The sequence below is a fragment of the Colius striatus genome, chromosome 3 (assembly GCF_028858725.1).
Source record: "Colius striatus isolate bColStr4 chromosome 3, bColStr4.1.hap1, whole genome shotgun sequence".
NCBI classification, from domain to species: domain Eukaryota; kingdom Metazoa; phylum Chordata; class Aves; order Coliiformes; family Coliidae; genus Colius; species Colius striatus.
The window spans coordinates 125,096-152,995 of NC_084761.1; the positions used below are offsets into that span (position 1 = coordinate 125,096).

The 27,900-nt window shown below is 64.5% G+C and overlaps 2 protein-coding genes across 4 annotated transcripts in view; one reads left to right on the plus strand and one right to left on the minus strand.

Annotated features, from left to right (window-relative positions):
* Positions 1-437: 437 nt before the first annotated feature.
* CORO7 (coronin 7) overlaps positions 438-27,900 on the plus strand; it is a 33,271-nt gene continuing 5,808 nt past the window's right edge. For 2 of the 3 annotated variants that reach the window (XM_061992135.1, XM_061992136.1), the window contains exons 1-9: positions 438-535; positions 3,608-3,704; positions 3,960-4,034; positions 5,683-5,753; positions 6,116-6,299; positions 6,858-6,934; positions 8,642-8,692; positions 15,897-15,983; positions 16,175-16,257. In XM_061992135.1, coding sequence (XP_061848119.1) covers positions 476-535; positions 3,608-3,704; positions 3,960-4,034; positions 5,683-5,753; positions 6,116-6,299; positions 6,858-6,934; positions 8,642-8,692; positions 15,897-15,983; positions 16,175-16,257 — 785 coding nt within the window. In that variant the 5' untranslated portion in view covers positions 438-475. The other variant, XM_061992137.1, reaches the window with a different exon arrangement.
* VASN (vasorin) lies at positions 21,537-27,649 on the minus strand. The gene is made up of 2 exons (XM_061993820.1): positions 27,611-27,649; positions 21,537-24,138 (listed from the first exon to the last, which is right to left on the minus strand). Exon 2 carries the CDS (start codon positions 24,126-24,128, stop codon positions 22,119-22,121), a length of 2,010 nt encoding a protein of 669 aa, XP_061849804.1. The 5' UTR covers positions 24,129-24,138; positions 27,611-27,649; the 3' UTR covers positions 21,537-22,118.

Below are 27,900 nucleotides of genomic sequence, written 5' to 3' on the forward strand. Positions count from 1 at the left end.
CCCTGCCCTCCTTCGGCAGCTGCGGGTACACAAAGGTTTCTGTTCACCACCGGCAGCGAGGCTGGCAATCCCCCGCTGTCCCAATCCCGTCTGCCCGAAGCATGACAGAACGGCTGCCCTTGTCTCTGTCTGGCGGGACGGTTGTGTGACGGCGGGGGCGTTACAGCCTCAGGTGCGCGCCGGCCTGGTGACCCCAAATCTGTGCGGGAGGCAGGGAAGGGGGCTGCAGCCCCCGGGTTGGCTCCGAAGCTCAGGCTCAGCCCCCGGGTCGGGAGGCCCTGAGAAGGGCCCCGGGGGCCGCTGCCCGAGGTGTCTGCCGCGCTCACAGTGGCCTCGGCGAGGCGGGACGCGTCCCTGCGCTGGGGACACGGGACCCGCGGGGGCCGAGGGACGCGCGGGGCGGTGCTAGCAGGGGGCGGGGCCTGGGGCGGGCGGGGCGCCGCGGCCGGGCTCGGCTCGGGGCGATCGGAGCACCATGAACCGCTTCAAGGCGTCCAAGTTCCGGCACACCGAGGCCCGGCTGCCCCGCAGGGAGGTGAGAGCCGCGGGACGCGCTGCCCCGTCCGGTACCGGCGGAGATCGGGGCCGAGGGGGGCTCCCGCAGCGGCGGCAGCAGCGGGGCGGCCGCAGCAGGGCGCGGCTCCGGTTCCCGCTGCGGAGTCACCGGGGCTGTGCCCGGGTCCCCCTCGGTGCCCGATCGCGCTGCGGTAGCCGATGCCCGCGGAGGCTCCCTGCCACGGGAAGCTCTGCTGCCAGAGACCGGCTGGGAACCGCAACCCTCCCCGCGGGCGCTGCGGCCCCGTCCGCCCGGGAGCTGCTGCGGTGCAGCCGATGCCACTGGCTTGGCCCTGGCTAGGCACGGCTGGCCTCGGTCCGTGCTGCTGCTGTCCCGGCTCAGGCTGGTACCTCGCCTGTGCCCGGCCCTCCCCTGGCAGCGAGTGCTCGCCCATGCAGGCTGGGGAAGCACGCACCCTGAGCATGAAATGCTGCTCCCCCCCCTCCTGCCACCCGGTTTCCTTAAGCAAAGAGGAAGCTCTGGGGCCCCACGAAACGTTGCTGGGCTACATCACCCTGCCCACAAGCTGTGGAGCTTGGCACTGGTAAGGCCAGGCAAGTCTGATGAGTCTCACCAGGCAGCATGGAGTCAGGCAGTGCCCAGCAAATAACCAGCCCCAACCATGCCAGGTATCATGATCTGCCTTGGCTTGTGAAGAGATACTGGGACAGGGATGGGTTGGGCTGGCTCAGCCACATCAGGATATGTAGCCTTTCCATGGAATCCTCAAGCTGGACACCCTTCACCCAGCGTCTCTGCAGCACCATGGGCATGGGCGAGGCTGTTGAATGCTGCTAGAAATCATTGCGTCTTGCTGCCTTCAAACGTAATTTGGGGACCCCCAGGGCCACCAAAATGTTTGTCTCCCAGCCCTCAGACATCACTGCAATCCTTCCCTGTAACTTCCCATCCATTGCCAGCCATCCTTGAGCCAGGTTGCCCTGCCTTGCCTGCACTTGCCCACCTCTGCTGTCCCAGTGTGCACCCGAAATATCCTCCTGTGCTCCAGCTGTAGGAGGGGATGTGCTGGCCCCTGCCATCATTGCCAACTTCGAGCATCCCACCATCCCTGAGGCGTGCCAGCCTTGGTGTATCTGCAGAACAGGCGTTAGTTTGCTGAAATCTCAGCCAGATGACTGTTTGGCTGCGAAACTCAGGGTGCAGATGAGCTGCTGACAATGGCTGCCCCAGGGAGTGTGCATGGCGGTGTGATGTGGGCGCTGGCCATGGCAGGGATTATGGCATCCTCCAGGTAGGGACATCCTCGTCACCACTGCCCTGGTGTGAGTTCTCATGGCAGGGGGCTCTATGTGAGCCTGGGACACTGTGGTCTCAGCCCCATGTGTAGGGAGGCATCCGACAGCCTGTGCTGGGCTCGGCACACAGGAGGTGGCCTTTGCAAAAGGCATTTCCCATCCAGGCATGAAACGTGTCCCCAGGAAGCATGGCCACATCACCCAGCTCTACAGGGCAAGGAAGTAGGAGCTGGATGTCTCATCTCAAAACCTTCTCGGGTGTCACAGCAGGAAACACTGTCCGTATCTGTCCCAGCAGCTTGTTTGTGGAGGCGAAGGCAGACACTTGACCTGGCCGGATCAGGAAGCGCGGCGTAAACATGGAGGATCACATCTGAGCTGCTTCTCCCCTCTAGGCAGCATCTGCAGGGCTCTGCTGGCAGAGGCACCCTGAAAGCTTGTGGTTTGTTTTAGGGATGTAGCCAGGGTGGTACCGCCAGGGTGGTACCGCGTGCTTCACCAGCCAGCCCGGCATGCTGCGGGAAGGATCGCTTCCCCCAGGGCTCCCACCCGTCTGCAGGAATGTTGCAGGGCTGGGATGGACCGTTTCAGTGCTTCCTCTGCAAAACCTCGCTGCAAAGGTCCTGTGTGGTAGCCCTGGATGCTGGGAGCTGGCTGTGGCTGGTGTCCCCTCTCATTGAGGGACCAGTGCAGGGTGACAGACGCAGGTTGCAGGACCTCTTTCTCCTGGATCTCTGTCATGCTTCAGACGTGTTCCCCATCCCTGCTGCAGCCCCTGGCCCACCTGCTGGGTGCAGAGAGAGGAGCCTCTTTGGCAGGAGAAGGGTTAACAGATCTGCCACTGAGCAGTCGGCTGTGACAAGGACCAGAGGAAGTGCTGCAGGAACTGCTGCTCTCTGTCAGGCCTCAAAAGGAAACTGTGCAAGGAGGCAAAACATGAGGCTCTGTCCTTTTGGGGCTGCATATACAGCTCCCTTCCCTAAAGGGCTCTGCCCTGCCTGTGGGATATCCATGGCTCCAGATGCCCGCCACAGCTCTTGGTGATGCCAGCAGACAAACAGGCACGGTGGCAGCTGTAAAACACCTTGGCTCGAGCGTTGGACTTGGCCCTGGGTGTGCCAGGGAACTCCTGGTCCTGCTGGCCACTTAAGGCTGGGTGTCTGTGTCACCTGGAGCAGGTCTAGCTGATGCAGGGTGTCCCAGTGCCTGGCTCTGGAGTAGCAATGGGAAGCACTGCAAAGCAGTTTTGTTTTGTAGCTTTAACGAAGTCGCTTGGCTGCATGTCTGTATGGGAAGCACGTGACGGAGGGGTTTATCCGCCTCAGCCACAGCCTGACCCTGCAGTGCTTCACAGCCCAGGAGCCTTTGTCGCATCCCAAATTTCCTCAGTCAATCACAAACTCATCTGAGCTCTTCTCACTGGGAGAGCCCAGGACAGGGACAGTTTTGGGGAGAGGCAGTGCTGGGTGCTGGGATGTCTCCTGTTCCTGGCAACACTGACTCTGAAGCCTCCAACCCTGGCAAAGGGCTGTCCTTTCATTCAGGGAGCATCAGCAGCCGCATTGTCCCAGCCCTCCTAGAGGAGAGAGCCCTACAAATGTGCCTCTGGTACAGTCCTGTTGGTGTCAGCACCCTCCAAGTAGTGCCAGACCCATCGATGTGGGAGCTGCTGGGGCTGAGGGTCTCTGGTGATGCTGTGCTGATGCTTCGTTGTGTCAGCTTCAGCTGTGCTCCAGCCACAGCATCGTGCCCCTCCAAAAGAGGCATTGACATAGATTTTCCCTTTCCATGCCAGGCCTGCATTGTGGGCATCCGAGCGGGCTGCGCCGCGGGCAGCGGGAGCCAGGTGAAGGCCGGCTGCCGCTGGGTCGCCTTCAGCACCGAGGCAGCAGGTGAGGCACGAGGAGAGGGACGCTGAGCGTGGCAGGGTCTTATCACTGGGTCATCCCCACAGGCCCCAGGAGACACGAGGGTGAGCAGAGGGAGCTTCCCCTGAGTTCCCCCAAAGGTGCTGGCAGCTTGGCTTGTATTACAAAGCCGGGTGCCTCCCCGCCGTGCCTCAGGCTGGGGGGATGCTGGCAGCATCCTGTGGGCGGTGGGCAGGCTGGCAGGCAGCTGGTGACCTGCTCCCGTGTCCTCTCCCGCAGGTGTGCTGGGCATCGTGGCGCTGGAGTGCGAGGATGGAGGCACGAGGACCGTGTCTCAGCTCTGCTGCCACTCAGGTGAGCCGAGTGTCTGCCAGCCCTGTCCAGCTTGTCCCACTCCCCGCCACACTCCTCACCAGGGCACCAAGGAGTGGGGTACCTCCCACCTTGGCAGGAGCATTTGGCCTTGCCAGGGCTGTGCAGATGCCACGTTGAGCTGTCTCCCAGGTGAGGGACTAGAGGAGCTGCTGGTGTTCCCAGGGACCATCCATGTGGACAGGGTGACCCTGATGAGTCTCTTGTGTGCAAGGCACAAGCCAACTTCAGCCATGCTGACCATATGAGGCTCTGCCCGGCTGGGCTTTTGCTAAGGCGCAGAATTGATCCATGTGCCATGAGCTTCAGCAAGGTCTGGACACGTAGCTGTTGCTCATGCTCTTACTCCGGCACACCCTTCCCTTGCTACTAATTGCATGCCCTGAAATTCCCAGTACACCCAGCGCCAAGCTGGCAGAGGAACTGGGGACAGCATCACCGCGCATGTACCGAGCTCCAGCTGTGGGAGCAACAGACCCTGAGCAGCTCTGGTGTGGGGAAGAAGCAGTTGACAGCTTTGCCCATGTCAGAGGAGCATGCACCGAGGGTTCAGAGGGCACAGGGCTGGAGCAGTGGGGAGCTCAGGGTACTGCTGTGCTGGTGTCAGAGCAGCAGTGCCAGCCTGAGGGGCACCGACTGCCCACTTCCCAAAAAGATTGCACCCAAGCAGCAAGATGGGAGATGGTCCCAGCGCTGCCTTCCTGTGTGCCAGGCTCCAAGGCTGTGGGAGGACGCAGCGTGTCCAGCCTGTGCAGCCTCTGCCCGGCTGGGTCCAAGCCCCTGCAGTGTAGGACTCATCACAGGGAGCTGCCCCATGCTGGGAGGCAGGACAGCAAGCTCTGCTGCTCCCAGGGGGTGCTGGAGGGGTGCACAGGAAGATAGGCAACAGAAATGCCTTCTGAATGAGATTTAGCACAAGCCCTTTGAAGCAACCTGTGCCAGAGCAACGCCTCCAGAGCAGGGAATGGATTCTTCTCCGCTCCTGGGGCAGAGGGAGCTGCTCACTGCCTGTGCCTCCTGGGCCTGTCTTTCTGCAGCCTCCTGGAAGCAGAAAAGTACACAGTGACCTACTTTCCCAAGCGTGCCAAACGCATCCAAGGGGCTACTGCTGACAGTGCCAGCCCCTGTCCCCAGGCCCTGCCACCAGAGCCACAAGGAGTGGCCTTGCCACCAGCACACCGAGCACGCTGTGACAAAAGGAGTCTTGTTACCAGCGTGGACACAGCTGGCTGCAGCCTCACTCGCTGGCCCATGGGCCAGCACAAACGCCCTTGTTCTGCTTGTAATCCTCCCTGGGCCTCCTGGGGACGTCTGTCCAAAAATCTGAGCCAAGCCTGCATGGTGATGGCTTAGAGCAGGAAATGCAGTTGTGTGGTGCTTCCCTCAGGGCTTCTGTTCCCCGCTGATGGGGTGCAAAACCCTGACAGGCAGCCTGGGGGGGCTTGGGTGCTCATGGCGAAGTTGAGCTGCTACAAAACACCTCGGTGGGGCTGGATCTGCGCTGGCTGCCCATGCCTGCCTGCACCTGTGTGTGTATGAAAAGAGTCTGAGGCTGGGGAAGAGCAAAGCTGGGCAGACACAGTGTCTGCAGGGATAAGGTAAGGACAAACCTCTGCCCTTCTGCTTCCAGATGTGGTGACAGACTTTGACTTCTCACCCTTTGATCAGCTCCTGCTGGCTACAGGCTCTGCTGATGAGACGGTGAGTGCTTAGTGCCAGGGGTCCCAAGGAGGCACGTCCCTGGGATTCACTGTAGAGCCCAGTGGAGACAAGCCTAGAGTGATGCGAATAAGAAGAGGCTGTGGAGAAGGGTGCCAGCCTTGGGGAACAGTGTGGGACATCCCCAGGTTGTAGGGGACAGGGCAGATGGTGTCAGCCAGGGATCAGCCTTCTCTCCTGGGCTGCCTGTGGCGCTGATCCCGCTGAGCTGCAATGAGGGGTCACCTTCTGTCCTCAGGGACCAAAGCCTGGACAAGCAACAAGCCCGGGTCGAGCACTGCTGGCACACAGATGGGTACAGCTCACCTGCCTCGGGACTGACCTGTCTCTCCCTGGGGTTGCAGGTGAAGGTGTGGCACCTTCCCAAGAGCGGCCAGGACATGCCCAGTGCCGCGGGGCTGACCCTGGCGCCTGGCGGGGGCCCTGTGGATGTGCTCCAGTTCCACCCCACGGCAGACGGCGTCCTGGCCAGCGGTGCAGGGAAGCGAGTCACTGTCTGGGACGTGGGGCAGCAGGAGCCGCTGACAGGTAGGAATGGCCATGCCCACCAGCTCCTGCGATCAGGGTGTATCTCCACCGTGCTGGTGCCTGGGCTCAAGCCCCAGCCTCGGTGTCACAGAACAAGCAGCACAGGTGGCGTTTCAGCACAGGACACCACAGCACCCATCGTCTGTGTGCACAGACTCCCCTGCACTCTGATGTCATGGTGCAAAAGGCTCCTGCGTTGCCGAGGGTGTTTGTAGCAGCTTTTCTCCCAGTGAGTGCGACAGGCTGTTACTGACCAGCCTTGCCCAGACCTCAGCTAACACGAGGAAAGGAGGTTGAGCTGCAGCATCGGGATGCAAGTGCCCTGATGCTTTCCCAGGGCTCCTGTCTTTCGGGTTGAGCTGCCAGCAGTGCATGGGCACGTTGCCCTGATCAATCCTGGCCCCCGCTCTGGCTGCCGCTGAGCCCTTCAGAAAGGCCAGGCCATTTCCCCCTGGGAAGTGCTGTGTTGTGCACGGGTGGGAGCAGGGTGGCTGCTGGCAGCCCATCCTACCCGCAGGAGCAGCCCTGCCCAGGCTCAGCCTGGCATCCTTCCCGCAGCCCTGGAAGCACACGGGGACCAGCTTCGGAGCCTGACCTGGAAGCGAGACGGCCGCCTCCTGGGCACCTCCTGCAAGGTGAGCCGCTCGTCCTGGGGAACGTCTGTGCCGCAGGGCCGGGCTGGCGGCTCCCAGGCCCCGGTTTGGGGAAAAAAGCGCAGGAACGGGATGCGGCGCGAGGCTGGGGGGGTCGGGTCGCGCCGCTAGGGGGCGCCTGCTGCTCGCGGCACGCGCACGCCCTGGGGAGCGACACACGCCGGAGGGAGCGCGGGAGAGTGGGCGGTGGGCGACGGGCGGTGGGCGGTGGGCAGTGGGCGGTGGACAGTGGGCGATGGGCAGTGGGCGATGGGCAGTGGGCAACGGGCGGTGGGCAACGGGCGGTGGGCAATGGGCAGTGGGCGATGGGCGGTGGGCGATGGGCAGTGGGCAACGGGCGGTGGGCAACAGGCAGTGGGCGATGGGCGGTGGGCGATGGGCGGTGGGCGATGGGCGGTGGGTAATGGGCGGTGGGCGAGGGGCGGTGGGCGATGGGCAGTGGGTGAGGGGCGATGGGTGATGGGCAGTGAATTATGGACAATTGGCGAATGGGCGATGGGTGAGGGGCAATGGGCGGGCAGAGCCGTGCCAGCAAGTGATGGGCAGGCAGAGCCGTGCCAGGTGGGCGATGGCCTGGCAGAGCTGTGCCAAACGGGTGATGGGTGGGCAGAGCAGTGCCGGGCGGGCAGAGCCATGCCCAGCAGACAGGCACAGCTAACGGGGCCCCAGCGTTGTGTGCAGGCTCAGTGAGCAGTCACAGCCCCGTGCCGCACGTGTGGGCTGAGCACCGGGGCTGAACCCCCCCCAGCCATGCCCCCTGGGCTGCAGGTGAGCCCCTAACCCGCTGCACCCCCAGCATAGTCCAAACAGCGAGGTCGTTACCCAGGGTGCAACTTGCCCATAATCGCATGCTCAGGAGAGACAGCGCTGGCATTTTTGAGGGTTGCACAGCCCCAGGTGCTGGGTGGTGATGCCGCACACCCAGCACCCCTGTCAGAACATTTCTGTGCTGTTTGTACACACCAGTTACACAATTCACACCCCCTGTACAATGTGTTAGTGATTTGCATACAATTATGACTGACATAATCATCTTACTGCTACATGTGCCCAGGGGAAGGGTCTTCACCTGATCAGGGGTCTGACCTGCAATAAATCAGCAGTGTCTCTCCTGAGTGCGTGGTTGTCGGCAAGCTGCACACTGGGTAATGAACCCACTGTTCAGGCACCACCAAGGCCTGCAGCAGCACTGTGCTGTGCCACATGGGTCCAGCCAGCATGAGCTGCACTCCTCACGTTGTACCCTGGCAGCAAGGCTGGCACCAGGGCATGTCCTGCTGCCCCTGCGCCCCAGCCAGCCCTTCCCCACACCCCGTCTGGCTGCAGCGCACCAGGCAGGGCAGAACCTGCTCCCCTGCCCACGGGATGCTTGCGGGTGCTGGCAGGATGGCACCCGAGAGTTAGGCTCCAGCCCTGGCTCTGCTTTGGAATCTCCCCTCATCTCTGGGAGCAGCTTTGAGGGTGTCAGGAGTCCTGGTGAGGCTGGGGGGGTCCTGGGGATGTACCCCTACCCACGCTGTGCGGCAGGACTTGGAGAACAGTATGCAAGCCATCCATAGGGACAACAGGCAGCAGGGTGGTGGGCAGAAACAATGGAGCTGCTTGCTCCAGCCTTCTGCCTGATACGGCCTCAAATCCCACTGGCCCCAGGGTCCTTAACCCTCTACTGTTTTCTTTTTATCTCAACAGGACAAGAAACTGCGAATCTTTGACCCCCGAGCCAGCCCAGCCGCCTCCCAGGTACCACCCCTCCCGGGTGCAGGGCACAGCACAGTGCAGGCAGCCCCTGCCTGAACCGGGCCTGCTGTGGGGTGGGCTTAGTGCTCCACGCCGTCCCAGCCCTGGCGTGGCATGGGAGAGGCACCGTGACAGCGAGGGCTGAGGGCAGGGGGAATGGGCATCCTGCCCCTCAGCCCCTGTGGGGTTGGGCATGGAGGACTCCTGACCTCCTGCCATGGCCAGTGAGCTCTGTAGGCAGTGATCCAGAGCCCTGTGAGACTGAGGGCCGTGGTGCGGCCACAGGCTCCTGGGCTCTGAAGTGCCACACAGGAGCTGAGCAGAGGGCTCTGGGAGGGTGAAGACCTGCTGGGGTGAGGGCTGGGCAGCTGGATCCACACAGCTCAGCAAGTAACAGCAGTTAGGGAATTAGAGATCTTAAGCCTCAACTTCGAGGTTGAACAGCATCTTATTAGAGGTTTCCCGTGGCCGGAGGACTCTGACTGCTGGTGGCTGCTGTCCCTCGCCGCGGAAGGGGCTGGGAGCCTTTGGGAGGGGAGGGATGCAGCAGAGAAGTGGGCAAGATGGCCACAGCGGGTTCTGCTGCTTCTCGCGCCTCCCCTGGCTCCAGCGTGGGGGCTGCCCATGGGCTCGGGGAGCTGATAGGCTCTGCTGCCTGTGCCCTGGCACAGCAGTGACCCGCAGCATGGTGGTGACCCCTGGCACAGCCGTTACCCCTGGCACAGCGGTGACCCCCGGCATGGCGGTGAGCCCCGGCACCAGCTGCAGGCAGTGGCTGCTCCAGCACCGCGCTGTGCTGGGATTGTGCTGCATGCAGCCCAGGTGCTGAGGTCCCATGAGGCCCTCAGATGCCTTCTGAGGGTACGAGCAGTGCCCTGAGCCTGCAGGCAGCCGTGTCAATACACCATCACCACACAGATGTGTGAGCCTGGGACTTACACGTGCACGTGAGCCAGAGCACAGTGCTTCCAGACCTCGAGTGGCCCCCGTGATGCATCCCTGCTCTGGGTGCCACTGGCATGGCTGGAAGGTGACAGTTTCTGCTCCCAAATTGATCCTGTGCCTCCCCAGTGGTGGCCAGGCATTGCTGCCCTCTCCGTCTGCCCTCGCTCCCCGCACCAGACCTGCCGGTTTGTACGATGGTGTTTAGCAAAGCTGTGAGAGAGATGGGCTCGAGCCAAGTCTCCTGGGGAAGGTGGACTCTGTCTCGCTGAGCTGTTAAAAATAATGTGTGAATGATGATGGCTGTTCAGAGCAGGCAGCTCACTTCCCTCTGCTGCTGTCTGATCCAGCCCAGGGCTGGTGCTCAGGGTTTGCCAAGAGAAATATGCACCTTCACTGCAGCAGCATAGCCCAAACCCCAGCCCCAGCCTTAACCCCAGCCCCAGCCTCAGATTCAGCCTCAGCCCCAGCCCCAGCCTCCACCTCAGCCTCAGCCCCAGCCCCAGCCTCAGCCTCAGCCCCAGCCCCAGCCCCAGCCCCAGCCTCCACCTCAGCTTCAGCCTCAGCCCCAGCCCCGGCCAGCTGAGGATTGATGAAGGTGTTTAGTCTTGGAGGACTGTGCTGAAGGGGAAAACTTTAAAATGCCATAAATCCTCTGGACGTTTGCACAGGGCTTGCTTAGCCAAGAAGAATAACACTCCTGCACTGTATTTTCCCTTTCCCGATGTTGCTGGAGGGCCGGGTTCTTTGGCAGGGCTCCGTATCCCCCGGGCCACCACGGTTACAGCGCTGGGTGATGCCGGGGCCGCTGTGCAGCGCCAGCACCTCATGAGCTCCTGCCTTTGAAGTCACCTGTTCTTTTGCAGCAGTGAGCAAGTGAGCAGAGCAGCTTGATGGATTTTCCAGCTGCACTGGCCCCGGCAGCACTGCGGGCTGGGCTCCCTCTGCACCGCAGGCTCAGCATGGCTGCCAGCTCACTGCGGTGCAGAAGCCAGTCAGTCATGGCAGGGAGGACAGTGGGGGCCTGCCGTTGTGCTCTCGGGTCTCTGGGCTGAGGACTGAAGGTGGGTGATGAGGCTGTGCCCTGGCCTCGCCCCTGGCATCTCCTGTAAGCATGTCCCAGCAGCGGGCAGCAGCATGTGACGCAGTCTGGCCAGGCTCTGGCTGACCCCGCACAGTGCCCAGCACATACCCGAGGCCACAGTTCCCCCTGGGAGAGCAAGTGCCCTCCTCCTGCTGGACCCCTGGCCCCTCAGCGCTGCATCTGGGCTGGAACAAGGAGCTGCAACTGCAGCAGCCCCTTTGCAAGCATTAGAGCAGTGTTTGCAGCCCACTACTGCTCAGCTTCCCTCCTCAGTGTTGACGCCAGAGCCGCCCTTTTGCTGCCGTAGGTCCTGCCGTGCCTCCCCATGCAGCCATGCTGGGCTGAGCATTGCCGTTCTTCTGGAGAGGTCCCGGGGGTCCCATCTTCTGCTCCTCCCATCCCAGAGCCACGCTGCCGCAGCCCCCCCCCCACCCTCCCCTCCCACAGGCACTGATGCTTGTCCTCCTCACCTTGACCCTAGAAGCAAGTCACATCCTCTGTCTTGTGGCTCCATCTCTGCCTTGGAGCTGTTCTCCGCTGCGCCCGTCCCTGCACACCCTGCAATGCCCAGGCAGCCCCCTGGGACCTGCCCCTAGCATGGGTCACATCACAGCGTGAGGGGACAAGGGATGCAGTGCTGAGCTGGGAGTTGAAGCACTGGGAGGGTCACTGGGACCAGTGCAGGATGATAATTTGGGTATGGGGAGGGTTACTAAGGTGGCATCTCTGCTTGCTCACCCTGTCCTCTGGGTACTGGCACGCCCTGGGCTGCTGGGCTGGCAGGGGCAGGATGGAGGCAGCAGCATGATGGGCAGCATTGTGTGGGGCCAAGTGCTGCCAAAGCTGGGCTGTGGGGCTGCTGAGCACCATTGGTGTGGGATGGAGAGGAGCCGGCTGCGTTCTCATGAGAAACTTCCCCCCTCCTGTGCTTCAGCAGGGCCGGGGGCGAGGGAATGGCTGCGCGCGCCAGGCGAGCGCACGCTCTGCTCACGGGTCAATGAGCTCTGCTCTAATGAGTGGGACAGGGCTGAGGGTGCCTGGGGACAGCTGGGAGGGTGTCCCTGAGGGTTTGTGTCTCCCCACCGAGCTGGGACAGAGCTTGGTGTCTGGTAGCAGCCAGGGCTCACAGCCCTCCAAGCACAGCCGGTGTGGGGAAGGACTGTGCTGTCTCCCCAAGGCTGGGGGTGCCTCACCCCTGCCCTTGGCTCCAGGGGTGGGACAGGGACTCCAGCCCCTCTCCCAGACTGTGGCTACCATCCCATGGGCCGCATCAGCCCTGGCCAGGCCAGGAGGATGCAGCAGGGAGAGAGTCTGCGTGAGCAGCAGTGCCACGGTGGCCAGGCAATGCTGTGGTGAGCGGGAGACCCAGCCGAGCTCACAGCCAGGACCCCACAGACCCTGATATGTCACCACTGCCCACGATCCATCTGTTGGCCTGGGGCTGGTTGGCCACTACTGGCTGGGGCAAAGCACGTCAGGCCATAGGGAGAACTTCAGCCTTCCCCCGCGCTGCTGCATCTCTGCGGTATCCCACGCTGAGGTCACCCCGGGGGTACCTGACTCCCAGCCTCAGCAACGGCTTCCTCCGGGCTGGGGGAAGGTCCACAGCATCCCACATTCCCAAGGAGACCGTGGGAAGCTTTGAAAAAGTTGGCCTGGCTCTGGGCAGCCTATTTATAGCACGGCGTGCTCGCCGCTCTCATGCTTCTGTTCCCCAGCGTAGCTGCACGGGACTGTTTATATTTCCTCTGCTCTGCTTCCCTCTCGGCTGTCCTTCCCAGGAATGCTGCTTGCAATGGCAGGCGTGGGGAAGCTGAGGAGGATCCAGGATGAGGCAGCAGCATGGTGCGGGATGTGGGCTCCGGCCCGCCCTGCTTGGCCAAGGCTGTCCCCGGCTCAGCAGAGTGTGGGGACGAGGGTGCAGGTCAGAGTTTGCCAACCTGGGGCAGGGGCTCAGGCGCTGGCACAGCACTGTGGGAGCCCCCAGCTCACTGCTTGACCTGACTGGGGCTCCTGGCATTTCCTTCTCAAAAAGGCAAAGGTGTTCTGGGGGTTTGAGAACAGCCTCATAGCTGGGCTTGCAGGACCAGGGGCTGCATGAGGGGATGAGGAGGGACGGGTGCTGCAGTCTGCCCAGCCCCCGTGGCCAGCGGGTCCCCCTCCCCTGCCCAGCTCCTACCCCGAGGGCTGTGGAAGAGGCAGAGCCTGCACCAGTACTGATGGTGCCCAGCTCCCTGGGGCAATGGGCACCATGGTGGTGCTGCTCTGGCCAGTGGGATCTGAGAGACCCACCTCGGTCCTTCCTCCTCACCATGATAGAGACACCCTGTGCCTGGCAGTGGACAGGGGCCAGTGCTGGTGGCATGATGGCTACGGGAGCATCACCAGTGCCGTGCACATGCCTGGTATCCCAGCAGTCCCCTGGCAGCTCCTGGTCACCTGGAGGCCTGGCACCCCCTGGCAAAGGGGTGGCTCTGCCTGGCTCAGGTCCCTCTGCTGGGGTAGCTTCCCACAGGGTCTGCTAGCCACAGGCAGGGCTGAGCTGTCCTGCACCTCTGCCAGGGGCAGAGCTGTGACTCCCATGCCCCAGCTACCTCCCACCCATCCAGCCACACGGCTCTGCCCTGGGCTCCCACCTCTGGCCTGCCCTGCCCTGCCTCTAGCCCCGGGGCTGCAGCAGCATTTACTCCATGTCGGGCTGTCCCAGGCAGCCAAGGAGCCGCTCGCTCCCAGGGCAGCTGTTACCATCTCACCGGGCCCCGGCGCGGCACTGCTGCCAGCAGCTGCATCCCACAGCCGGCTGCACTCCCCAGCGCTGGCCCCATGCAGCCCCCACAGCGGGTGCAGCTCTGGGCTGCACAGGGGCATGGCTGGAGACCCCCAGCCTCTTCTGGGAGGGATGGGGAGAGGGATGATGATGGGAAACCCTCCCCGTGCAGCTGATCTGACTCTGAGGAGGGAGCACAAGCTTCCCCCAGCCTGGGCTGCCTAAAACCAGCTGGGCTGGACCCACACAATGGGTTGGAGGAGGCTGGGCTGCCACAGCACTAGCGTGGCCAGGGAGCTGGGAGTCCTCCTCCGCTCCCCTTGTGCCAGCCTAGAGCTGGTGGGCTCCTCGGCCTGCCAAGGAGACGAGCAGCTCGGGAGGGATGCCCATCCCTTGGGCTGCAGCTGGTCTGTCACAGCAGGATCCTGGCATCACCCCAGGCTCGGTTCCAGGGTCTCTGCCCAGATCTGCCATCCTAGGGACCCACAGCAGCCCCAACGGCCACCCCAGAGCTCTCCACTGACTAGGGACCACCATCAGTGCCAGGTCACACTGCCCCATTCCTGCCAAAACCCTCAGCACCAGGGGAAAAGTCACAGGGCAGGGGGTCCCCAGGGACCCTCTAGGACTGGCTGCCACACAGTCCATGTGCCCACCTCTGCAACACCTGCACAGCTGGTATCTGAGCCAACACGGAGCATGGAGCAGCCCAGCCCCGCCCCCCCCGTGTTGCTGCCGTACGTGCTGCGCAGCTGGGATGGAACTAATGCATAAAACGTGTCCCAGGCTGCAGACGGCACGGCACGGCACGGCACGGGCTGGGGGCCGCAGCCACATCCCCTGCTCCCTGCCAGCCCAGCCCCCGCGGCTGCCTCCACTGCTGCTGCATGGTCGGAGGGTCCTGGCAGCAGCAGTGCCAGGGCCCAGTGGAGCCAGCATGGTCAGTGATCGAACCTGGAGCTGTTGGGGTTTGGCTGCCACAGCCGCACGGCTCAGGTGCAGAAGTGCTCTCCTGGCTGATGAGAGAGCTGGGCCCAGCTCCCAGGGTTCCCATCTCTCTTGGCACCAATCCTGGGATCCGTTCCTTTTTCCAGGGCCTTCTCCCCGGCAGCCAGCACCGGTGCCAGCGCATTGGGGGTGGGGGACAGGCATCTCCTGCCCCACATCCTGCCCCTGTGCTGGGACCACTGGGCTGGGCTTGGCCGGCACTGGCTGTGCCGTGAGCCGCGCTGGCTGGTAGGTGTCTGGCTTGTGCTGGCAAGGAGGCTTGTGTGCAACAGCCGAGGGGATGAGCTTCGCACCATGCACCTTCTGCTGCCCCAGAGGCGAGTCTCTCTGGAGAGTGGGGATCGCTGCGGGGCTGCTACCACCGGGGACAATCGGGGCTGCAGCCCCGCCATGGCAGACTGGCCAGCACGCTGTGGCCATGGCCGGTGGTGCACGGAGCTCACACTGACGGGTATGCAGATTGCGGCTCGTGGTGCTTGCCAGCCTGGGGCTGTGGATGCGTGGGCAGCTTCCTGTGCCCACCCCATCCTTGCTGCCCCCACGCCGGGTTCCCCCCTTGCCCTGTGTGGAGGGGCCGGAAGTGCCGTGCTGGGTTTGGCTCTGGCAGAGCCCTCTGCTTTTCCACGCCAGCTCCGAAATCGTTAGCAGTCTCTGACTGAGGCGTCGCAAACGACAGCGAGGGGCTGCACCGTGGGGCCAGCACCAGCTGCCGGCTCCCACCAAGACGCCAGGAACCGCAGGGCCCATCTGGGGCCCACATGGGAGTCAGCAAGTAGCTCCCCACAGCCCCACGCTGGCTCTTCCCCCCTCGCTCCTGGCAAAGCGGCGCTGGGGCCGGGGGTGGTGGCAGGATGAGGTGTTGGCTGGGGCTGTGGGGGGTTAGGGTAGTGTGGGGCTTGTGGCCGGGCTCAGTTCGCTGTGTGTTTCGGTAGCACCTGGACACACATGGGGCACCTGGCTCCTGCAGCTGGGACTCGCCGCGCATCAAGAGCCAGGGGATGCGGCTGGGAAAGTAAGTTCCTCTTGCACCATGGCCACAGTCACAGCCATGCCTGCCGTCATGGAGCAGCTTCCTCAGAGCACACTGCCCCCCAGGCTCCCTCACCAGCTGTGGGGAGAGTCCCAGGGGGTCAGGGAGCCGCCTCCTGCCCCTCACGCTCACGTTCCTTGCTACTGCTCCACAAAGCAGCCCCGCCGGCAGCGGCACAGGGCGGGGGCTCGGGGCTGTCACTGCTTGCAGGCTGCCCCTGCTGCCCCGTCACCATGGGCATCTCTCAGCCAGGTCAGGAGCCGGCGCTTGGCTCAAGTGCTCAGCCCTGGGCGGCTCACAGCTGCTGCTGGCGCCGTGTGTCCCTCACGGTGCTGCCGGCGGCAGTACTGATGGTCGTGTGTCCTGTGCCTTGCAGAGCGTCCTGGGACACGAGAACAACAAGGACTGCCGGCTGCTCTGGATGGGCTCCAGCGATTGCCTCATCTCCGTGGGGTTCAGCCAGGTACAGTCCTCGTGGGGATGTCCCGGCCTCGTGCCCTTTGGGTGGCCTGTTCCCTGTTAAAGTAAGAGGTGCCCTTGCCAGACGACCTGGCACTTTCTGGGGATGGAGGGAGGCTGGCTGGGGAAGGAGTGGTGTCGTGGTGCTGCTGGGCAGCCCCGGTGCCCACCGACGCCACATGTGTGCCCCTGCAGATGCGGGAGCGGGAGGTGAAGCTGTGGGATGCGCGGCAGTTCAGCGCAGCGATGCTCACCGTGACACTGGACACCTCACCCGGGTAGGGACAGCACTTGGCACTGGGTGGGCGGGCAGTGGGGCCTTCGGGACATGAGGACGTGGACAGAGATGGAGCAGGAGGCAGCAGAGAGCTCCAGACAGCAGCAGCGCTTGGACACGGAGCTGGAGACGAGGCTGGGGATGGCGTGGCCATGTCCCCGGCACCGTTTGGGTGTTGGTGCTGCTGTGGGTGGTGGCACTGCTGGGGACAGCACCAGCAGTGCCTGCAGTGGCTGCCAGCTGGGTGGGCACGTGAACTGGGGCAGCACGACCAGGTGCTGCAGGTGAGTGAATCCCCTGTGCCGTGGTCTCAGCTCCAGGCCGGTGCTGGCAGCAGCCAGGACTGACAGCAGTGGATAGAGCTGGTGGGGGTTGCACCATGGAGGCGCCAGTGCCATGGCAGCAGCAGCGGTTGGGAGCTGGCAAGGGGCTGCCGGGGAGCCCTGTGCCTCTTGCGAGCTCTGGGGTGAGTGGGTTGTGGCTTCCAGGCACAATGGGCAAGGCAACCAGCCACCGTTAGTGTCCAGAGTGAACACTCCAAGACACACCGTGGCACAAGGCTGGCTGCTGGGGATGCCCCAAGATCTGGTACTGCTGCCAGCAGAGGATCCAGCAGGGATCACCCCAGGTGCCGCTGCTGCTGGCAGCCCGGCTTGGGGCCTCCCGCCGGCGCGGGGCCGGGTAAGCCAGCAGAGATAAATTGTCTGCAGGCGCCGGGCTGCGTCAGCCCCTCTGCGCAGGACGCGGCTGGTTGGGCTGCCGAGGCTGTGGGCCGCCAGGAACGCGGCTGGCGGGGGCTGCCGGCACGGCACGCCAGGCTGTGCTGCGGGGAGGGGCCAGGGGCTGGGGCACACGGGGACCCCTCTGTGCCGGGGAGCTGCCAAGGAGCAGGAGGTGCTTTTTTTAGGCTGTGATTCTAGCCCCAGCCACTCCCCCGCCTGTAAATCTTGTGGAGATGACAAATGGCAGAGGGGGGTTTGGGCTGGCTCCTGGCTGCGGGGCCGAGCGGGGGCTGCGCTTCCCCTCTGGCAGAGCCGTCCCGAGGGGGGCCGCAGGGGGTGATGCTGGGGAGCCCCAGAGCCATAGCCAGGGCAGGGCATGCAGGGCTTGGGGGGCTGTGCCCAGACATCAAGCAGGGGAGCTGCAGGCTGGGGTCAGGCTCGGCAGTGAGGGCATGGCAGAGCAGCCATGGGGCTGTGGTGCCTGTTGTGAGTCTCCAGCATGGCCGTGGGGGCCGGAGTGGGGCCTGGAGGATGGCCCAGCGGCATGGCAGTGCCAGCCGTGCCGTGAGCAGGGAGCAGGGAGCCGCCGCCACCGCAGCAGCTCATCCAGGCTCTTTGAGGAAGCAATCGGTGGGCGGGCAGGAAACTCATACCATTCATTACTGGCTGGGCAGCAGGGGCCGGGAGCCCACGTTGCACCACATTCCACCGCATCCCCACCATGTCCCACCGTGTCTCACCACACCCTTCTGTGGGTGACCTGCCCACCCACCCGGCACCATGTGTTCCAGGCCACCTACAGCATCCCAAAGCGGGACCATGGGGTGCTCTAAGGTGGGAGATACCCCTGCAGCACACCCACGGCAGTGCCCATGCCTGTGGAGTGGCTGTGCCCCTGCCAGCACCCATGGGGGAAGAGGGCAGAGAGCAGTGGCAACTGTCTCATTGACCCTCACATCAACAAGTATGTTTTGGGGTCCCCCATCCCATGCCCAGGTGAGATCTCTGTGACCATGTAAACCCCGTTTTTGAAGTGCCCTGGCTGTGCCGGGGCTGTGTGTAGGAGTTGGCCCTCCCCCAAGTGCTCAGACTCCTCAAGGAGCTGGTGGCAGGAGGCGTGGGGGGCCACAGCCTGCCTCTGTGGTATGGTCCTCAACATGCTGCTGTCAGGTACCCGTCGCTCCGCTCGCCTCGGGTTTTGTCTCCCCCACCCCCTTTTAATTAGATCAAGGAGCAGCAGGGCAGGAGCCAGGAAGGGGCCTCAATAGGTTATTGTTGCCCTAAATTGTAACCAGCACCGGCTCCAACTTGGGGTCAGCAACCAGACCCCGTTGCCGCACGCCCAGCACAGCACTGGCCAAGTCAGCGCCATCACTGCACTGGGGCCGGCAACAACAGTAGCTCCCCTGTGCCCTCCGAATCTCTCGGTGTCCCACAAATGTCCTCAGGGAGGCTGGGGCTGCCCACAGCCTCCTGCTCACACCACAGCTGGGGCTGCCCACAGCCTCCTGCCCACACCACAGCTGGGGCTGCCCACAGCCTCCTGCCTGTACCACGGCCGGCTCAGGGCTGCAGCCAGGCTGCTAGGGCTGAGGTGACTAGGTCTGCGAGGGCCCTGGGGAGCTGCTTCCCCACGGTGCGAGCCAGCACTGGGCAGATCCCTACAGGGCAGGGGCCAAGATGGGGGCAGCTGCATCCCCACTGCCTGTCACGGTATAAAGTCCAGCGGAGATGCGAGGTGCTGGAGCTGGGAGCTGCCAGCAGGGAGCCAGCAGGGCAGGGTGTTTGCAGAGGGGTTTGGGGCTGTCTGGTTCCTCCAGCCCCAAGAGCGAGCCGTGGCGAGGCCTTTGTGGTTCCCTAGGACAGTGCCCAGGGGTGCTCAGCCACCAGCACCCACCTGCAGCCCCTGTTCCTGCCAAAGCCTGGCTGTGGCTGAGCCGGCTCGTAGTGGCCGAGCTCACAGCCCTGACCTCTGCCAGCTCCAGACCTCACATGCTCCAAGGCACACGACCCCACTGAAGCGCATCCCACCATCACCCCAACACCTCCCCCAGTCACCAGCTTCAGTAGGACCCTGATGCCCATCCCTGCCCCATCCCAAGGCCCCAGCGCTGCTGCTCTCCCGTGACGTGGCAGAGCCCTGAGCAGGACAGTCCAATCCCTGCTCTCCCCGAGACCCCTGCCCTCACCCCCTCCTCACACAGCTGCCTGGGCTGGCGGCTGCAGGGGAAGGGGCTTTCCCTGCTGCTCCTGCCTGGCCGCCCCATCACCTGCCGCCTGGCAGGACCCAGCCCCGTGGGGCAAGATGCTGCTGGGCGGCCACACAAAGGGGTTAACGCCGAGGTGGCTGCTGGGCCGGTAATTACACCCTATCAAACCCGAAATAGCCGTGGCGCAGGGCCCTGGGGCGGGAAGGCAGCAGCAGTGCCGAAATCGCTCCCAGATGGCCACGGCCTCGGCCTCTGCGGCTTTCCAGGAAGCCGCCGGGATTTCAGCCTCTCCACATGCTCTTCCCGGCAGCCGGTGGCGTGTGGGGCTGCAGGGGGGGGGGCACAGGCAGCACGTGCCCCCCAGGTTCTGCCTTGGCCGTGGGGCCCCAGGGGTCCTGGGGGACCCGGCTTCAGTTTCCATGGGGCCAGGGATGATCCTCTGGAGGCCACAGGCACCCGGGATGTGGCAGGGCTGGGGGTGGTGGGACTGGCCGTGGTGAAGCTGGCTCCCCACCGAGCTCCCCACTGCTCTGCCAGTGGCTTCTGGCTGGGGCTCTCGGTTACCAGCCCTGATGGAGAGGGACTTTTTTTGGGTTTCTTTCAGGGGGTTTTGCAATCCTTCCCCAGCGCTGATTCAGCCCGCAGGAATGAGCAACACTGCATGATGTGCTGGCCCTGGCAGCAGCCGGCGGGACTTTTCCTGACGGGTCTGGGAAGGGGCTGAGGGGCTGCCGGGCTCATTCTGGGCACGGCTGGGCACAGACACTGTGTCCGTGGGCTCTGAGTCCCATGGGGAGCCAAGCCCTGCCACAGCCACGGCCCCTTCCCCACCCCGGCTGGTGCCAGTCTCTGCCATGCCACCATACAGAGCTGGGCTCGGTGCTCCCAGGCTGTGCTGCACCGCTGGAGCTGAGTCCCTGCGCTGCTCCTGCGCTGCCGGGGCAGCCGCTGCAGTAGATCCGAGGCAGATGCAGCTGCTGTGGAGCTGCTGAAAGATCCCCCAGGAGCAGTGGGACTTACCGAGCGGTCATGGGGGTCTGCGGCACCCAGCTGGCACGTGGAGGGGTCTGCTGCAAGCTTCCAGCTGATTGCAGGCGGGGAAAAGAGCTGCATTAGGGGAAGGACACGTGGCGAAGCCGAGCAGCAGGAGGGGGAGAGAGGAGCCAGCAGGGAAGGGGCTCAGGGGCTGCCCGTCACTCCCAGCCCAGCGATGGCACACAGGGGCTGCCCCATGCCCGGCCGGGCCCGGGGGGCAGCGGCAGCAGCCGGCCGGACACACCCGGCGCAAGGCTGCAGCTCCTCCGGAGCCTTTTCTCCTCTCCTCACAGGGCTGGAAAATATACAAAGCTCGCAGTGAAAATATTTACACAGCAGCAATTTTCAGAGGAATTTGGGATGTTAATTTGAAAAATCTGTGGGGAAAGGACCACAATGGGCCCTTTGAGCGGGCGAGCGTGGCCACCGCACCGCGCCGGCGAGGGGCCCCTCCTGCTGCTGCGCCGGCCCTAATGGGAGCCAGCCCTGCCGGAAGCCCACCTGGGAGCCAGGGCCCGGCACCAGATGGCCCCACCGCCGCCCCGCACCCCTAACCACATCCAGAGCTGCCTCCTCCCCACGGCGCTGCCGGACCAGGGCCGTGTCCCGCGGCCGAGCTGTGGCTCCAGGGGAGCCGCCAGTCCCGGTGTGGCCGGTGGCCCACGGCACCACCGTGACCCCGGCTCTACTGGCGGCAGCTGCGGCGCTCCAGCCCGCCGCTTGCTCATTCTCTCCAAATCAAACATACCTCCACGGGCAGGGCCCCAACCTGGAAAATTCCAGCCCGAAAGATAAAGGATTGGAAAACGATTAAAACCAGAGGGTTGGAGCAAAAACCACTTGGCAGCAGGAACCTGCCGAGCGCCGGCTCCCAGCCTGCCCCGCGCACCGAGCGGGGCCGGGGGAGGGGGCTCGCTGCGGGGGCCCTGCCTGGGCTCTGAGCACAGCCCCCCAGTTTGGGGGGCACCGAGCAGGCTGACACTTGTCCCGGGCATTTTGGGGTGCCAGTGCCACAGGGGCTGATGTCAGGAGGTCAAGCACAGCTTGTTTGTCCGGCCACTGGCCCCAGAGCCATCTGGCAGGCAGGGAGGGATGAAGTCAGGCTGGATGATGCACAGGGCAGTGGCCCATTGCAAACTTGTGGCCTCTTTTTTGGGAACACCCCCTTGGAGCCTGCAGTGGGGACGCAGCTCGGTGGGGGCAACGCCTCCCCCACCAGCAGGAAAACTCCCCCCTGACTCATCCCAGCACTCGCCAACACCCCGGGCGGCCGAGGCACAGCGTGCCGCTGTTCTGCCGGGGCAGTCCCTGGCCCTGCACAGAGGGGTTGCACTCCTGGTGTTTTTGGGTTTGTTTTTCTTGTTTTTTTTACAAAAGCCACCTTCTGTTCCGCTTTTACAAAAGAGATGTACACAAATCTGTACTAGAAACAAAAAAGTGTTTTCCCAGAAGAAATGGGAAATAACTGTATAAATATTCTGAGTTCTTAAAGCTTCAATTCCCGGATTGCCTCTTCGGTGCTTCCTTCGGCCTGGGTGTCCCGAGGGTCCCAGCACCTCAGCCAGGCCTTACTGTTCACATCAGCTTCCAGGGAGGGGAAGAGTCCCAGGTCGTGCTGCGCTAAAGGGCCCCTGTTACCAGCACATGGACGTCCCTTATCCCAGGCACATGGCAGCTTTGTTTTCAGCAGTAGCTAAAACAAGCCTCCCCTCAACCCTCTGATGAAAACCTCACGCGTCCCCTCTTTTGCTCCCCACGTTCTACAGAGTCATAGAGACCAAGGCACTGAGTGGTGACATTGTCTCCTCCTGCAAATTGCACGTCAAGGGTCTGGGGGTCTCCCCTCTTAATTCTGTGACCTCCCCCCTGCTGGGGGCTGCCGCTGACCCTCCAGCTCAGAAATAGGAGGGTTTGAGCCCTGGGGTGTTGTTGTTGCTGGGGTAGTGTGACTGCATGAGCGGCACCTCGCACTCGGAGCTGCTGGACAGCACGGCCGCCTCGGGCGCCTTGCGGCTGCCCAAGTCCCCATTCTCCAGGCAAGTCTTCACCCCCTCCAGCTCCAGCGGGCCCACGTCCCGCCCAGTGCCCATCTTGGCACGGCGCTGCCGCCGGTAGTACATGGCGGCTGTCACCAGCACCAGCAGCAGTAGGACGGCAGCCAGCGCGGGGACGATGATGAGGGCAAGGCTGCCGTCCTTGCTCTGGGTGACGGGCGAGTGCTGCTGCTGGCTGGCGGGCAGGGTCTGTGCCTCAGCGCAGTGCTCCTCCGCAGAGCCCTTCTCCCCCAGTGCCCCGATACAGACACGGTACGTGCAGTTGGGCCTCAGCGCCCGCACTGTATACTCTGAGAGTGAGGCGGGAAGGCGCAGCATCACTGGCCGCTTGTCCGGCCCGCATGGGCTGCGGTAGCTCAGGCGGATGCCCTTCAGCTGCGCCTTGGACTGCACATAGTTCTGGAGGTCCACTCGCAGGGAGGTGCTGCCCACTTGCGCGATGCTGACGCGCCGGCCCTGCACCGGAGGCCACGTAGCCGGGGACGGCGTCGTGGTCCTCACCTCTGCCTCACAGTACACGCCAGCAAAACCTGCTGGGCACAGGCACTCCACGTGGCTCCGGGCACCCAGGAGGCAGGTGCCACCGTTCAGACAGGTGCGAGGTGGGCAGAGGGGTGGCGGGGGGCTGGTGAGCGCCAGGGCGCCGCTGAAGGGCGACGGCGTGGAGCTGTGCAGCAGGGCCGGCGCCCTCGTGGTGGGAGCAGCGGTGCTGGGCTGTGGCGGCGCCAGCAGGAGGGCGCTGGTGGGAGGCAGCGTGGGCGGCAGCATGGTGGCATGCGGCGTGCTGGGCGGGAGCGTGGTGGTGGTGGTGGGGCAGCCGAAGTCGGCGTACTGCAGGCGGGGCAGCAGCTTGCCGGAGTTCTTAGGGGGGAAGTGGCAGCGTGTCTCCTCGGGCCGGCGCAGCAGCACGCCGCTGGCATTCACCCACTGCACCAGCCAGCTCATCTGGCAGATGCAGTTGAAGGGGTTGCCAGCGGCCGTCACGGCCCGCAGCCGTGGGAAGAAGCGGGAGAAGTCCCGAGGGATGGTGTTGATGTTGAGGTTGCTGATGTCCAGCTCCTGGAGGTTGTGGAGGCCGCGGAAGTGGTCGGCGGGCAGCTGGGTGATGCGGGCGTTGCCGGCCAGGTTCAGCCTGGTGAGGCTGCCCAGGCGCTGCAGCACCCCTGGCACGTGCTCCAGCAGGTTGTCGGAGACATCTAGCTCATGGAGGTTGTTCTGGGCCTGGAAGAGCTCCTCGCTTAAGCTTGTGAGGCCCAGACCAGCAATCTTCAGGGACTCGATGTTGATGGCACGGAAGGCTGCCGGTGCAATGGTGGGGATCTTGTTCCAGCTGATGTCCAGCAGCAGGAGGTTAGGCAGGTCAAGGGGGGGCACGGCCCAGAGCTGGTTGTTCTGCAGCTTCAGCTCCAGCAAGTTCTCCAGCGTGTCGAAGGCAGCAGCATGGATGTGCTGGATCCTGTTCCTCTGCAGGTAGAGCCGCTCCAGCAACCGCAGCCCATGGAAGGTCTCGTTGGTGATCTCCTGCAGCAGGTTGGAGGACAGGTCCAAGTTGACAAGCTCTGTCAGGGGCTGGAAGACGTTCTTCTGGATGCTGGTGATTTTGTTTTGGGAGAGGTCCAAGAGCTGGAGGGCAGGCAGGCCCACAAAGCTGTCCTCACTGAGTGTCGTGATGCCGTTCTCAAAGACGTAGAGGGAGAGGGTGGTGGGGGGCAGCCCCTGGGGCACACTCTGGCCACGTCGGGCCGCGCACAGGATGGTCTTAGGGTCATGGCACTGGCAGCCGGCAGGACACGCCCCAGCCAGCTGCCTGGGCACCCAGAAGAGCAGCGTGTAAAGGACCAGCTGGTTCATGGTGTCAGTTCTGTGGGAGAGAGAGATCCAGCCAAGGTTAGAGGCCAGGCGCTGCCGGTGGGAACTGGGCTGGCAGGGCCGTGAAGTGCCTCTGACCTGCTCTGCTGCCCCTGCAGCTCACAAGGGGCCCCGCCACGTTCTGGGGGCCACAGGGTCTCATGGCAGCACGTGCTGCCTGCCCCAGCCACCCCTGCACTGGGGAAAGGGCTGTCTGGTTCCAGGACACCGCATCCTGTGCCGCGGCTGCAGGAGGGGCTGGACATGGGCCGTGTGCCCCCCCACACACCCGCTGTGGCCTCATCAGCAAAGTCTCCACACCACAGAGGCGGCAGCAGGCTCGGCGTGGCGGCAGCTTTGTCCTGCTGCGGCCCCAGTGGGTGCAGCTGAGGGTGGGGTGTGCAGGGCAGGGCCACCACAGCTGCCTGACTCACTTGGCCTGACCAGCACCTGCCCTGCCATGACCTGTGCCATCAGCCCTCAGATGCTGGGGAAAGGCTGTGCCACAGTCAGCCAGGGGGCCACTGAGCCCCCTCCCCACCACTCCTTGCTGCCATCATGGCTCTCCACACACTCATGCTACGGCACAAGGATTGAGTAGAGCCGAAAAAGCGCCATGGAGCCCTCATGAAATGTTCTTTGGGGCTGAGGGCACACCTGGGACCCCTCACCAGCCCTCAAGAGGAGGGTGCCAGTTGGGTGGGCAGCGCCAGAGCGGGGCCAGGGCAGCAGGAGGCTGCCAAGGCCGGGGCTGGTTTTGCAATGCCAGGGTCGGGTTTCACTGACGTGTCCGGAGCTGCAGCCAGCTGGTGACTCCCAGGCTCTCTCCCTTTCCCAGTCCCTTTAATTACGCTGGCATTTCCTCCCCGCCTGCCAGGCTCCTGCTCCGGGCAGGTTGGGCCAGCCAGGCCACAGCCATGCATTGCGCCCTCGGCTCACCTCACCATGCCACGCGCGCTGGGCAGGTCGGCAGTACCACTCCACCCGCCACCTCCGCCGCCTCCCCCAGTACCGCCAAACACCGCAGCATCCTGCCCACATGCCGTCTACACACCCTGCCACTGTTTCGAGGCAGCAAGGGGTTAACCTGGGCACTGGGGTGCCCACCTCCCCAAAACACAGGGGCAGGGGTCCCAAGGGGTCTCCAACGGTGGAGAAGGGGCTCTGGTTGTGCTGGAGGTGTGAGGCCCGGCCTGCCAGCAGCCTGCTGCTGTCTTGGCTGGGCTCCCCTGCGCCTGCACCGCAGATATTTGCCGAATTATTCATATTTTCCGGCTGCGGGAAGGATCTGGGCTCAGATTCCCCCCGTCCCAGCTCAGCCTTTCCCTGCCAGCCTGCTGGGCTGGGAGCATTGTGTCCCCCCCATCCCTGCCTGCAGCCCCCTAGCCAGACCATCCTATCCTGCTGCCTGCCAAGGGTGCGGGCTCAGCGCACTGTGCACCCACCATGCATGCTCAGGATGAGGCTGATGTGGTTCCCTGTGCTGCAGGGTGACACCAGCGCAGGACGGGCCAGGGCAGCCCCTAGGATATGGCTGTTGTCCCCAGGGAGCCCGGCATGCCTGGGATGTCCCTCCTGCACCGGTGAGCGAGGCCCTGCAGCCAAAGCAAGCCACCGTTGTTGCTAGCGGGTTCTCTCCCCACCAGCAGCCACCGGGACTGGGGTCCCACAGGGAGCCGAGCTCTGGGCACTGCAGGGTGGTGGTCGGTGTCATAGCCACAAAACAAGCCCACCTCAGCACGTGCCCCCTCCCGAGAGCCAGCCGAGGGGATGCAGGACTAAGCCCTTAATCCTCCTCCTATTCAGCTCACCCCGCGCCGCCGCAGCTCCCCCCTCCTCCCGGTTTCATTAAGGTTTCCGCAGCAGCCCCGTAGGAATGTGCCTGGTTATTGCATTCCCGGGCGTGCGCCGGCCCCTCCGGTCCGCTCCTGCCTCTTTGACCCGGCCGCGCTCCCCGGCTCAGGTGCCGGTGAGCAGAAAAACCAGCAGAGCCGCTTTTCCGGCAGCCAAAGCGCCTGCGGAGCAGCCCGAGCTCTGGCGGAGGCGGGGAGGAGGCCGCGACGGTGGCACGCGCGGCCCCGGCCGTGCGGGCAGATTCCTGCGGGGTGACGGGGTGACCGGGCTGTCCCCCAGCGCTTCCTCCTGCCGCGTCCCACCGGCCGGGCCGGCCGGGCCGGCTGCGCTTGCGTCAGGGCCGCCCGGCCACGGCCCGGCCACAACACCCAGTAGTGTCATCCTCGGCGGCGGCACTGCCCAGAGCTGCGTGGGCAGCGGCACAGCCCCGGCGGGGCCAGGCCAGCGTCAGACTTGCTGGCGTGGGGTGCGTTGGCAAAGAGGGTGCGCGGGGGGCACGTCAGTGGGGGTCTCTGGTCAGCGAAAGGGGTCTTGGAGCTGGAGCATCTCTGCTGGGGTGCGCTGGCTCATGGCAGCTGCCAGCCTGGGAGGGAGCCAGGCTCGGGCAGGGACACCCACCCCACGGCAGCACAGTCACCCCCCCCCCCCCCCCCCAGAGAGGACAAGGGGGCCAGACCCTGCAGCACATACTGCTGGCGACAGAGTGTGCTGGGAGCTGGCAGCCAGGGGATCCCTGCCGGCTGGCTGCCAGGCTGGCTGAGGCCCTGCTGGCACCCAGCCCTATGTACCAGCCATGAGGATTCCCTTGCCGGCACTGCCCAGGGACCCTGCTCAGCTCCACGAGTCAGCAACCCGGGACACTGTCCCCCAAGGACAGGCAGGGTGAGGGCAGCCAAACCCCACCCTGGCCAAGCCCTCCACTGAGGAGGGTGGTGATGGAGGCTGCTGCCTGCAGCTCCCACCTCTGACTGACCCCAAAAGGCAAGCTCTGTTGCCACATCTGCTGTGACTAGGTGAGATGTATGGGACCAGCCCAGGACCGTGCTGGTCCCTGGGGGTCCTGGAGCCCTTCTGCTGGTGGGTGGGTTGCAGCCAGAGGGAGCTACGCTCCACATGAGACCCAGACACAAGTCTCCCCTTCCCCATGACAGGAGCAGCACCAGGCCAATGTCCCCAGGACAGACCCCCAACAAAACCTATGGCAGGACAGGCAAAAACAGGGCAGGAGGCCCAGGGCCCTGCCTGCCTGTCCTGTCTGCACGGCCACCTCCCCACTCGGCCTAGTCCTCTCCACCAGCCCTGAAGGGGACGGTTGGATGCCCCGAGGCTTGGTCACAGCCTCAGAGGCAGTAGGGCATGTCGACCCCCGACCGAGGTCTTGCAGCCTCGGACGCCCTGCGTGCTGCCACGGCCTGGGTGACCCCTTGCCCCAAGTGAGGGAGGGCGGGCGGTCGGCTCTGGGAGCCCCTGGCCCAGCAGAGGCCCACTGGGCCCCACCATCCCCCCGAGATTCCAGCCGCCTACTCCAACCCCCTTTCTCCCGAGGGCTGCAGCCCTGCGGGCTCCCGGCGCGGCGTCGAGAAGAGGGTCGAGGCGGGTCTGGCAGCGGCGCCCGAGGCCACGGGACTCACCGTACGGGCGGCCGACCAGTCAGTCCATGGCGGCGAACGCTCCCCTCTCTGGCGGCGCTGGGCGCGGGGGGGCGGCTTTAAAGCCGCGGGGGCGGGGCCTGCGCTCCCGCCGCCGCCCCATTGGCTGCTGGGCACGGGAGGAGGGGCGGGGCAAAGTGGCCTCGAGGCCCCGCCCCCGCGCACCTGGGGCCCGCCCGGGACCCCCCGGACCCCGCGAGCCCCTGAACCTCCCCGGGACTCCCCGGGACCACCAGTGTCCCTGGGCTCCCAGTGCATCTGATGTGTGTGCA

What these genes read in the sequence shown, in the direction of transcription:
- VASN (XM_061993820.1), bottom strand. Translation starts at nt 24,128, where the DNA reads ATGAACCAGCTGGTCCTTTACACGCTGCTCTTCTGGGTGCCCAGGCAG.